The 12,884-nt window shown below is 42.5% G+C and overlaps 1 protein-coding gene across 1 annotated transcript in view; it reads left to right on the plus strand.

Annotated features, from left to right (window-relative positions):
• CNTN4 (contactin 4) overlaps nt 1-12,884 on the plus strand; it is a 101,543-nt gene that overhangs the window by 503 nt on the left and 88,156 nt on the right. The window contains exon 2 of the mRNA XM_030458332.1: nt 654-829. Coding sequence (XP_030314192.1) covers nt 654-829 — 176 coding nt within the window. The remainder of the gene's footprint in view (nt 1-653; nt 830-12,884) is intronic.

A 12,884-nucleotide genomic window follows, 5' to 3' on the forward strand; every position in this document is an offset into this window, starting at 1 on the left:
GGGCATCAGACCTTGGCCACCATGCTGTCTTCTGGCACGACTGACTATTTAATGCCTTAAAGACTATTTAATGCCATAAATTCCATGTATTGACAGGCACAAGAATATTGAGGTGGTTTCTCTGTCTATTCTGATAAAGGCATTAATGCTGCTGTGGGGCTGTGGCTCCTTCATGTGCTCCATCAAGGGCTGGTGCAGATGAGAGCTGCTGTAACTGGGTGCTGGAATCTCTCAGTGCCCCAGTTTGTCACAGCCTCTGCTGTGAGTGAATTTTTTTAAATTTAAAAACAAACGGCCAACAAGTCAGGAGAGGAAAAGAAACCTCAGTGGAATTGAGTGGTTTAAAGATCCTGATTCTGGGACTTCCCTCTGCAAAATGATTAATTCTAAAGAGCCAGCAGCACTGGCAACTGCAGAAGCATTAATCAGATCTGAGACTGAAATATATGTCAAGGATATTGCTCTTTCAGTTAAATACTGGAATATTTCAATACTGTGCAAGAAATTTGCATTTTCCTGCTTTTTAAAAAATTATTTTCTTACTAAGTAGACAAAGTTGCTTAAATTATTTATTTACTACGTGTTTTGTTTTCAAATAGCCAAGAGTATCCATTAATATTAGAAGAATCTAACTTTGGCATTTTTTGCCCTAGGTGGAAGCTAAATGGAAGCAGTATTGACACGGGGATGGATTACCGCTACAGCCTGGTGGAAGGCAACCTGTTGATCAATAATCCCAATAAAACCCAAGATGCTGGAACATACCAGTGTGTAGCAACAAACCCCTTTGGAACGATTGTCAGCAGAGCAGCAAAGCTTCAGTTTGCTTGTAAGTAAAAACACAGCCTGCATTCCTGCTAGGAGCTGTTCAGCAACCCTCTTCTGACCTTTCCTAATGCCTCACATTGAATTCTCTGAGCTGTTCTTGGATTTAGGGAGGAAATGAGAATGAGGAACAGACACCGTGGTTTAAGACTGTTCAGCTAATATTATATGTAGAATGAAGGGTGAAATGTCTTATTTCTTGAGAAAGAGGCCATCTAGGAAAGCATCTGGTGAATGGCATCTCACCATTGATTTTTTCCTTTCCTTGGAGAATCAAAGCTTCAAAATATATGAAGGTGCATGTGCTTCATCTGGAGTAAATTCACAATGAGAGTTTTCACAAGTCCTGTATTTCAGTACTTCTTTACAAGTACTTTCAGGTCCAGGTTGTGTTTTGTAGCTCTGTGTGTAAAGGGGAAAACCTGCTGCTTCATATTTATTTTGTGTTAAATTCAAAGTTGCAGCTTCTTGTAGTTTTCTTGTGGAAAACTAACAAAAGCCACAGGGCTCAGTGTGAATTAGCGTGGTACAGAATGACAAAAAGCCATTTCAAGGTGAGGTTAAAGTCCCTAAGAGAGGGGGAAAGGACCATGAGTCATCTTATGTAGTTGAAAAGGGGAAGGCAGAGAATAGATAGATGGGTGTGTTCATCCATCACCTCCGTGGCTTCTCAGTGCTGTTGTCCTGGGAGGGGTGTAGATGACAGCTCAGTAATCCCAGCAGGCCCTGCTGTGGAACAGCCTCACGTGCATGTGGCACACATGAAGCCATCAGTAACAGTGAGTTGTGCTTTCAGCAGAGCTTAATGAAAGATGTTTTTCACTGACTGGTAAGAGAAGTTGATGTGCTCCAGCTATGAAAATAAAAAAGGTACAAATGCCAATAAACACACCATATAGAGAGGTGATTTGTAATAAGAAATATCACTGTGAGTAAAGTCCTCTGTCTCCCTACATAGTTTACAGTATATTATCCCTTTGCTTATGACCTGCTTGTATTTTTCCATGACTGAAGGTGCATTTTCAGTCTGGATGGGTAATGAACAGCTTCCTTCAGACCAATCTCATCACTCCAGGTTTCAGAGTGTCAAGGTGATCCCTTCACAAATACCTCACTGATCTGCTCCTCAGGAGACCACTGTGTCTCACAGCAGGGCCTGTCCTACAACTTGTGGCTGCCTGTTAGCTGTCAGGGGGAGCCTGGGAAGCATCATTCAGAGCAAAGCACTGCCTGGGGTCATACTGCTCACTGAAGTCAATCCTTTAGGGACAAGCTGGGTACCAGGCTGAAGCTTTTAGGTGCTTCAAAGGGTGGAGGGGGAGGATGGTGATGCTGGCAAGAGCAGCTGCCATTTACTGCTTGTGTAGAAATAGGTCAACTTCCTCACTAACTTAAACTGTAATGCAGTAAATAACCAGGAGCTGGCAAATGTAGAGAATTCTGTGCAAAAATTAAGAAGTCATCAGCCTTCAACACTTTCACTTTGAATCGTATACAAAGTTATTTGTTAAATTATGTCAGCCCCAGCACTGGACATTTTTAGGATTCAGCTGCACATGGTGCTGAGCCATCTTCTTTAGACTGTGCTTTTGCCAAGAAAGATTAGCCCAGATAATCCTTGAGGTCCCTTCCAACCTGATGTTCTATGATTAATTTATCTCTCTGGATGAATGATACATCAGGCAAAAATCTTTCAAGTTTTGTACTTAACCAAATACAAATTTGGTTTTACTGATTCTATGATAAGAAGATTGAATTTTATTGTCCTTGAATTCACCCCCCTGCCTGGCACCTCCCTGGCACACACAGTCCCTGACCAGCTCCAGCCCCCCAGCTTGGTCTCTCCCTCCTGCTGTGTCACACCTTGTGGTTTAACTGTTGAAAGCCATTTGCTTGGAGACTCTGGATACTGCTTCACCCATCCATAGCTTCCCTCTTCATCCCAGTGCTGCCTTACTTTCCAGCAGGATGGGCCTGTGCTGTGGTTTCTGTGTTCACTTGTTTTTGAGACAGGTTACTGCTGGGTCTTTGGAGGCTACTGTCTGGGGGGCTGAGCTTTTGTTCCTCCTCTCAGGGGTTAAGTTCTGAATCCTGGGGCATCATTAATAGATGTTGGTTCATCCTTCAAGGGCTGTGTTATTCTTCTCTAGAGTTTTCCTGAAGATTAAACTCTGATCTAGCTATTCAACCTCCTGTGGAGGTCAGAGAGGGTCAGCAATTTAATCCTTGAAATATGTATTTAGGTTACAAACTCATTAAGATAGAAGTGCTAATGTTTTTCCCAAATACTTGCTTTGTGATAGATCCTTTACATTTCAAACTTGTTCTCTCTCTTTCTCCTTTTTTTTTCCCCTTCCAATGATAGTTGTCTCTAAATTGAACGTCTTTTCAGAAAGTGAGGGATCTGCTGTGCCACAGTAACAGAATATGGATTGATGATACCTTAAACCTTCTGCAGGCTCTCAGAAAATAGAAAAGCTTTAAACTCTTGAGTATGGATTCTAATAATGGCTTTTCCAAAATGATATACGAAAACACAGCTGAACTAGATTAAATTATGTGCTTTTTGTTTTAGGGGATGGGGCTTAGCTTGACAATTTTATTCAAGGTGCTGTAGTTTCTGTTCGGAAATAACAGTGAGATCAATAAGAAGTTATACCTGGAAAGAAGCTCAGCTCTGATGCTGCAATTTAGAGCTGTCCCCACCCTTTCAGACACACAATAAAAGCTGTTTGCTGTGGCCTGGATCCTGCTTCCGTTTCAGGCAAAGATAAAACTTGTATTGATTTTCAGTGGCACCAGGGTTGGGCTGTACCCCTCAGAAAGGGATGAACTTGGGAGCTGTTCTGCCTGTTCAGCTCCTCTGCTCTTTGGCACCACTTGAAGGTGCTGAGCAGCTCTTGGAGCAGTGCAGGGTGGTACAGTGTGAGCAGGATGTGACTTTAGTGAGTGTCCTGGTCAAATTGTTTCTACTGACTGCAAGATGATTTAGCAAATGGAGCATTAGTGCATGCAAGTGCTGAAAGTTGCATTTATACTCACCTCTCCATAGGATTAAAATCTCCCAGTGGAATGCCAGGCAAGGCCTTAAGAGCTTGTCTGTCCCCAGTGCCAGGCAGTGTCCATGCCCATCCTTAGAGAAGCTGGACAGCATCTTCTGAACCTTTGCAGACCCTTCCCAGGAGTGTGGATTTGGAAGACTTCATTAAGGTTCAATTTCACTTATTTTGGTGGCCTCTCCTAGTGCTGATCTTACTTGTTAGCAGCTACTACTGATAGTCCAGAGTGTGCTTGTACTCTGAGTCTGTGCAGGTAATGACCCAAGGGCTTTCACATCTTTCAGAGCTTTGATACCCTGGCCCAGGTTGCCCAGGGAGGTTGTGGCTGCCCCCTGCCTGGAAGTGTTGATGTGTGACATGGTGTGTGATTCTTCTCTTCTCTCTTTGGCTTTGCTCTTGCTTAACCCATGCCTGGTGAGGAAGAGAAGGGCCTGCCCTTTAAACCTGTTCAAAATGAGTAACACTGATGGAAAAGTTTAGGACTGGAGTAAGGTTTCCCCTTAGGTTACTCTTTGCTAAGTGTTGTCCAGAACTTTTTTATTAGGACCATGTGGGTGTGATGGGATGAGTGGGATGGGATTCTCCCCAGCAGTGGCCGTTATCATCCTACCTTGCTGCTGAGTCATGAGCCCCTGTAGAATAACAGCTCTAATTAGAGATTGACTCCCCATAATGAGGTGCTGAGCCACCTCATTTAAACTATTTTTACCTAGGAAGGTTGGATTAGTCTCTTCCAACCTGCCATTCTATGATATATTTGCTATGATTCTATGATTCTATGATATATTTTACTTTGCTGAGGCCACAGTTCGTTTTTTACTACCAAAGATTTGAAACCAGACATTCAGGACTGTCTCCAGGAGCAGTTCAGAGGGTCACCCTGAACGACCCTATGCCCCCACCCCAGTGGTCTCCAAGCTGTGTTTGCTTTATCACTGGCAGCTAATGACTCCCCAGGACAGGGAGGTGACCTCTGTCTTCTCCTGTGGAGACATGTCCAGTGCTGCTAGATGAAATATCTTTTCCCTGCTGTGATAACCAGACTCAATTTGGCCCTAAACTCCTCAGCAGGATTTGCAGTTTAACCTGAGAACACACAGAGACTGTGCTGCCTGCAGGAATGGTGGTTTAAAAATGAACTCTCTGGAGAGGGGGTGAGTGACCACATGGTGGTCACTGCATTCTGCATCAGCACAAATGTTTGTCACGTGCTGTTGGATGTGAAATGAGCATCCAAAGGGGAAAATCAAGTTCAAATTGGTGCTGGTTTTCAGTCCTACTGTTGTTTTGCCCTCCTGTTGTTATAAGAACTGCCTAAAAGTTCTGTGTCTGTGAAACACAGGCAGTTAGTGAAATGGGATCTACTTTTCAGGGTCTTTTAGCATTTTGCACATGGTGGCAGCCCCTGGGAGGACAGCTTTGTCCTTCCTCCCACTCTGCACAGAGATGTTGCTCTGAAACTGATCCTTTTCCAACCCACAGTGATTTTGTATGGAGGAGTTTTCTTCTTACCTGTAATTTAACAACTCTGTGCTGTTGGCAGAAATTATACTGAGATGTCCAGGGGGCTGAGACACCAATTTTTAGAGCAGAAATGAGACCTCAGGAGAAAGGAGTGAGGGGGCTGAACAGAGGTTTCCTCAGGATGCTGGAGCAGCAGCAAACCCTGACCCTGCTGTCCCCAGGAGCCCCAAGTTGCAGACAGATGAGAGGACATGAAAGGGGAAAAGTCTCCTCCTGCAGACAGCCCTGGTGAAGAGAAATGGCTGATTTTGTGCGTGGAATTAAGGCTGGGCTGGTTTGGTGTCTTTGGAGGTGAAAGCAGACGTGGAGGGCAGGGACTGGAGGTGGGCTGATGGGGCTGCAGCTTTGCACTTTGACCTTCTCTATCGGGTTATTCATTTTTAGAACTCCTCACTCCCTTCTTCATTACCACACTCCTGCCTACAGGGAATCACACCATTGTTTGGGAAAGCTGCTTCCCCTCCCCTGACTTTATTAGAAAGGATTTGTTTTATAGAAGTTAAAATAATCATTAAGTTTGAATTAGCAGCCAGGACCCAGCCCTGTGAAGTACAGTCACAAAAAATACAGTAATAATGTGGTTGTAGTGAGAATACTTTGGGGCTTTGACCTACCATCCCAAAATAATTTCACTGACAATGGTAGACAATTCCCACCATTAAACTGATAAAGTTGGGGTTTTTTTTGTCCTCAGTATTCCCACTGCTGAAATGATTCCCCTTGTATCGTGCCCCTAACTTTTGCTATTAGTTGCTAAGAAACAAATTATAATTGCTGCTCAAATTCTTTACTGTCGTACCCTCTTACTGCCCTGGAGTGCATTCATCTTCTTTTTGGGAGATTAAATGATCAATGAAGTCATTCTTTAAGAACAATTAATAATGAAAACATTTGCAGAAAACCACCAAAGTCTCTGCCTTGCCCAAACAAACGACAGTCACGTCGATTGATCAAGGCAGTGACGTGAGGCCGCTCTGCTCAGAGAGGCATTCAGCATGCATGGGAAATCATTTCCACGAACATTGCTAATGGCTGAGTGTTGAGGAAAGATGACCTGTTTTAAAACCTCTTGGAAATCCAGGAGAATAGAGGGTTTGAGTTGTTGATTTTTTCCCCAGAAACAAAACCCCAGCGGGTGTGCATGGCTCTGCTCGTCCCTTGGCTGCGCTCGTCGGATTCCTGAGGTTTATTTTTACAAGGATTTTCTGTTTGTGAAGGGCAGTTGGGCTGTTTTCCTGTCTCTTCTTTTTCTGCTTCGCTGGGAGAGTACTTGTGAGAAGCCCCTGCCAGTTCTCAGGGTGGTGGAGAACCTTCAGCATCCCACACCTCCCCCAGCAGCCCCTGGAGGTGGGGGACTCCAAAGCTGGGGCTCTCCCCAATATTGAAACACCACATTCTCAGCTACCTCCTTGTTTCCTCTTTTAGGGCAAGAGATAGTGGGCTCAAGTTGCACCAGGAGAAGTTTAGATTAGATGCTAGGAAGACTTTCTTCACCTAAAGGGTTCTCAGAAAGGGGTTATCAGACAGGCTGCCCAGGGCAGTGGTGGAGTCACTGGAGGGATTTAAGAGCTGTATAGACTTAGGAATATGGCTTAGTTAAGGTCTTGTCAGTGCTGGGCTGGTGGTGGTACTTGCTGATCTTGAAGGTCTTTTCCAACCAAGGTGATTCTGTGATTCCAGAGCCTGGACTTCAAACCTGTGGCTCTCCTATAGGTTAATTCACTTCCTCCTGGCATTTTTATCACTGTGCTGCCTCCCACACGTATGGGCACAATTGAGAGATAACCACCCCAAGCCACCAAATGGAGTTTGCTTACACCCCTGAATTGTCCTGAAATAATTGAATTTTCTCAGTCTTTCTTACATCTTCAGAAAGTAGTTCTCTGAGCAGGGCCTGTTTTTCTCAGAATCTCTTTTGCTGTCTTGTTTTTTTTCTCTTTGAAGCCTTTCAGAGCCTCTAAAACCTGAACTCACTTGAGCAAAGTGTAGTCATCAGTGCCTGAGACCTGTCTCACCACCTCTGCCATGGAGTCTCCAATGAGTGGAAAACTAGGCTAAGACTCCTGTAAGCTCTTCTTTTTTCTTGATGAACAGGACCAACAGGGAGTATGTAGGAGAGCACAGATGTATAACCTACTTTACTTTCACCTGTGATAGAAAGACCCTTAACTTAGAAGAAAAAACAGGATTTATCCCAGCTTTGCTCCCACCCAAGGGATATAAATAAGAGGAATACATTAGTACTTAAAGCAGTAGTAGAGCATTTGTAAATAATCAGCCCACCTTCTCTCCAAGCTCGTAATCTTGCAAGGCTGCAGTGTTATTTAGGAAGTGTATTTCAGTTTATATCACACAGAAATAATACTGAGAGAGCAGGGAGTGTTGCAGGGGAGGTGCTGAGGGCTGTGGCCAGGAGCTGCTGTGCTGGGCAGGAGAGCTGTAGCCGTTCCTCTGGGCATCCCACCCCAGTGTGCTGAGTAGCAGAGCTTGGTCCTGACCCCATGTCTTCTTTTTTTTCCTATTTAGGGACTGGATTGTTAAGAACTAAATGCAGATGTAGGTGTTTTAAATGAGCACTTAAATGGACCAGTTTTGTCCCTGTATGCCAAGGTCCAGTGATGTAAGCTTGCCTTGTGAGAAGAATTACAAAAATTTATCTTTTTGCTAAATTGTCTTTGTGCTAAATCATCAGGATGCTCTGAAAAACTCCAAACTGGACCTGGAAGGAAATAAAAATAATTGTTTTCTCTGATTTTCTGAATGAAGCAGAACAAATGCAGGTTCTGAGCCCAGGCAGCAGCTAACAGACCCCCTGGCCAAGTGCATACTATACCCACAGGCCAGAGGTGGACTCTGTAAGACAATTTATTTTCCATTGATAAGATGTAAGGCCAGTGCAGAACAATTTTATGCTTGTGACTGCTTTTTCATGGTTTTATTTCTTCTTTCCTATTTTCCTTCTGGAAAGCAAAGCTGGGGAGTCAGTGTTGGCATGCAAAGTGCAGCAGAGCTTTAAACATGTTTGTCAAAAGTTGTCCCATGTTAGTTTTTCTGTCTGCAGCAAACATGACTGCCATTTCATAATTCATTAGACACGAGAGATGAACAGAATGAAAAAATATCTCCTCTTTAAGTGGTGCTGCCTAGCATAATAATAGAACCCTCCACAGGCAAGCTGAACTGCCAGGTGTCTTCTGAGGACCAGAATTTCTGTGAGGTCTCTTTCATTTCTGTTTCTATCAAGTGAAGGGAAATTGTTCTTTGAAATGTCTTGCTCACTGAACTTGTGTCACATTATTTTACATTAATTGAGGTCTGAATTTGCATTCCTTTAGCTGCACCAAGGCAGAAGGTGGAGCAGAGCTTGCTCCAGTGGGGAAACGTGTGGGGCATCTGTAATGGAAGTGCTCAGTGAGGAGGGAGAGCAGGCTGTGCTGTATCTCCTTGCCACCAGTAGAAGTTCTGCTTTCTGCCTAGTGCCAAATCACCTGTGCTGGAAGAAGGTGTGAGAATAACACATTGTTTTGCATGGAAAAAAAAATAAATCTGAGCATGAAGTAACTCCGTTCAAGTGAACTCAAGGGGAAATGTCTGTACATAGATTTTCCAGATGAAAGTAATACAATACCTTTTTCTGTGGCCTCATTGGGATAGCTAAGCTGAACCTTCAGAGCAAACCCCCCCATGAACATTATGCAGCTGCAGAACCCCCCATGGCTCATCTGGGAATTTTTGTATCTTGTGAGACCAAATGCAGTTTCAGTGCAGGAAGGAACAGGGGAAGGGAGGATCTAGAAGTCCAAAATGTCCCCAGGTACTTGGTGAAGATGCACAGGCAGGACCTTGTGTATTGCCTGCAGTTATAAAGTCCTAGCAAAATTATTTTCTCAGGAAGAGGCAGGACAGGAAATTGCAAGATGTTAACTCTAAAACTTTGTTTTTCACTGAAGTAGAAATCCCAGTGAAAAATCTATTCTAGAGGTTAAATTAGAACCTTTTCATGCCCAGACTTATAAACTATTTCTGAAATCAGTGATTCTAAAAATTATTCATTAGAACACCACCTCTTAAAGTAAAATTCCATTAATCTCCATATCAAAGGGAGTTTTATTCCAAGCTACACAGCCCTCTGTGTAGTCTTCATACACCAGCAAGGACATAGGCAAAGAACTTAATCCTTATATATTTGTGAAAAGAGATGACTTAAAACCCTGCTTTTAAAAAGTCAGGCAAAGGTTTTTAGAGACAGTGTTTAGAGATATTAGAGCCGTAAATATCAGGAGGCAAATCTTGTCATGTGTTTCCAGAGCAAAAAGCTTTAATGCTTTTGTGGGTGCTAGTCATCAGTTAAAGTGCTTTCAGCCTGCTATGATTTCTTCAAACCAGTGTCCTCTAAAATCTGAAATTGATTGAGATGCACCAGAATCTCATCTTCAAAACTATTTTATGGGGCAAATTAGCATCGTTTATAGTTTACAGCCAATGAAGTCACATTATTCCATGGGCAGTGATGCAAATGACTTCTGTCTCCATCTGGTTGTGTATTTTGTCCAGCATAGGAAAGTATGCCCTGTTGTATGTGGAGAGTTATGCAAATGGATGAAGACAATTTGGAAGAGGGCATACAAGCTATCTCTCCATGGAATGTTCTTTATTCAGCCTGAACCAGGATAACTTAGCCAAACACTCTTGGGTTTTGTTTTTTTTTGTTGTTGTTGCTGTTCAGCAGGGTGTCATTGCCAACCTGTTCTGAATACCCTTGAGATAAGTCATATGATCTTTAATAATGAAAATACCCCACTGACTTTGATTCAAGCCCTGCGTGTGACCTAAAACATCTTTCTAAGTCTTAAATTGCTGGGATCACCTTAAAATTATAGAAGGGGTATGAGAAAGCAAACCTCATTATGCTCTGTAAATCTCTTAAGTCATGCTTGAAAATTGACTTTAATTTCTTGGCTGTATCTGTCTGCCTGAGAGCATTGTGGGTTTCACATAAAGGAAGAGGTAACTACCCCTTACCTCTGTCATTGCTTGCCATCATATGGGTGCTTCAGAGCTCATTTAATTAATCTGTGTAGAAAAGGTCTGTTCTTAACAAATTAATTTTTAACCATTTGTGTATCTTGTATCCACGTGAAAACCAAATCTCAAGGGTGAAATACCAAACCAGCCCAGCCTGCACCAGTGAGGCCTTTATGTAGTTATCTGCTGGTTGTGTTGTCAGTGTCCTGTGACAATCCCTTGGTATTCCTTCAGGCTCATCCATCCTCTGACAGGGTCCATGGAGCAGCTCCCTCTGTAGGGATAATGAAGATACAGATGCATAGCAGTGCAGGTATTATGCTTTGGGAGCTACCTGCTAATAACATCACTCAGTAGAGAATACCACTGATGTGTTATCAAATTCATGCACAAAAGTCTCTAGAGAGAGACTTTAAGTAAAAAAGAGCAGCATAAAAGCCACTAACATTTTTTTTTCTCTGAACCCAAGTATTAGTCATGTTTTCTTTGGGAAATGAAAATTCAGTGGTGTATAAGGATGGGATTGATGTATGTATGTTTTCATTATAACATAGTAAAAGAAGTAGTTTCATATCAGTTCTACATGAATAATAAACAAGATAAAAATAGCATTGACACTGCTTTTCTAAACATTAGGGGAAAAAAACCAAACATCCTTAAGTGTAATGACAAGGGGTTCAGTAATGGTGTGTGAGTTTTTGACAGGATGCCATTCAAGGCAATGTACAGTAGTGCTTCCTTCTCCATGATACAGTCACATAAATTGGCTTTCTAAAAGACATGCAGACACCTGTCACCCTCAGTTTGAATCATTTGCTAGTCATGTAATTTTCAGTAACATTTTGGGGTTTCTTTAACAGCATAAAAATAGCCCTTTTGCACAGAGAGTTCTCTCTTAATTTCAGAACTGGCATAATTAACAGATTCTAAAAATATTCTAGGCATTAAAAAAAATAAAACTAAAGAAACCCAAACCCAAGCCTATGGAAACCCTCCTCTTGCAAACAAACAAACAAAAGACAGAGCTTAGTTCTCACAAAAAGCAGGGATCTCTCTCACCACCAGTGCCCCAAGACTGGCAGCCTCCTGAGGGAAACCTCCCTGGGTCTCTCTGGTTATTCCCACGCTGCAGCCAGTGACAGGAACCCAGTGGTTCCTCAGCTGCTGGGACAGAGCTCTGACCCATCAGTGGGGCTCCACATGAGAGTGGATATAAATACAAAAAGCAGAGGTCAAATGTTATCCTGGCCCCACAGTGGGAACTCATAAGGAGGGGAGCTGATGGGGTCTTGCTTGCTTTGGGCTTTGACATCAGCTGGGAAATATTTCTTCTAAAAAGCAGACTTGGATCTTTATTACTTCTCTTGTGATCACTTAACAAAAGAATTACCAAATTTTATAAATAAAGTAAAAACCCAAGTAGCTCCTAATAAAGGATAAAGGGCTACAGCTCTTTTGTTTTGCTTATAATTTAATCTTCTTTTCTATAAAGGCTGATTTCTTTTTAATGAAAAACTTGGGAAAATTTTTCATTACTCCAGCCAAAGTTGGATAATTGCAACTGTGAAAAGCCATATGTTTTTGATTAAAATTTCCATATGCTATTTACTGAGACAAACTACCCAGTCTTAAGGGGCTTTGGATCATTTCAGATTGTTTAAGCTTTGATTAAACCACATTTGAGGTCATCCAATGCAGTACCCTACCCAAACTGAAAAGCTGATGGCATGGAGAGCTGCTGCTGGCAGATTCTGGGCTTTGGGGCATTTTTAAGGAATAAGTATCTCTGTCAGGAATAAGCATCTCTATCAGGCTGGCATCACTTGCAGCACCTGCCTAATTTTGTCACTAAACTTTAAGGTAGAGTTTTAATGGAGGCCACAGAAAAATCTATGATGCAATAAAGGTGTTTGAGTTCCTGCTAAAGTGAGTGTTACAGTGCTCATGTTAGCAGGGTATTGCACTCAGTGCATTTCAGCAGCACGTATCAAGGGGTTTGTGCAAACATTAGCTAATTAAGTCTCTTTTGAGACACACATTTTAAGTATTTGTCCTTAAAGATGGGCAGACTTTGGCACACAGAACTTCAGTGACTTTTCCCAAAGTCACACAGTCAGTGGTACAGTGGTGTCAGTGGTACAAATCACTGGTTTTTAGAGGCTAAATACATAGATATGGCTTTATGTTCACTTATAAGTCTGGTGTAGAATTGATACCATGGAGATGGTGAAGGTTAAGTGGCATCCTTGCTTATTCATAAAATAAGGGCTGAGTAGCAGCATGAATTGTGTTAACCTCCCTGTTAGCAGAAAGCTATGAAAATTCCCTGTGGCATTCTCCTCTTTGCACCACAACAGTACCAGTCACATCCTCATGGGATACTGGAGTTACTGGGGCTTACACAATGTTTTTCTCTTTTCACTGGAGTCATAGGTTTAGTGTTTTGTGCTC

Source organism: Calypte anna, chromosome 12, assembly GCF_003957555.1.
Source record: "Calypte anna isolate BGI_N300 chromosome 12, bCalAnn1_v1.p, whole genome shotgun sequence".
Classification (NCBI taxonomy): Eukaryota; Metazoa; Chordata; class Aves; order Apodiformes; family Trochilidae; genus Calypte; species Calypte anna.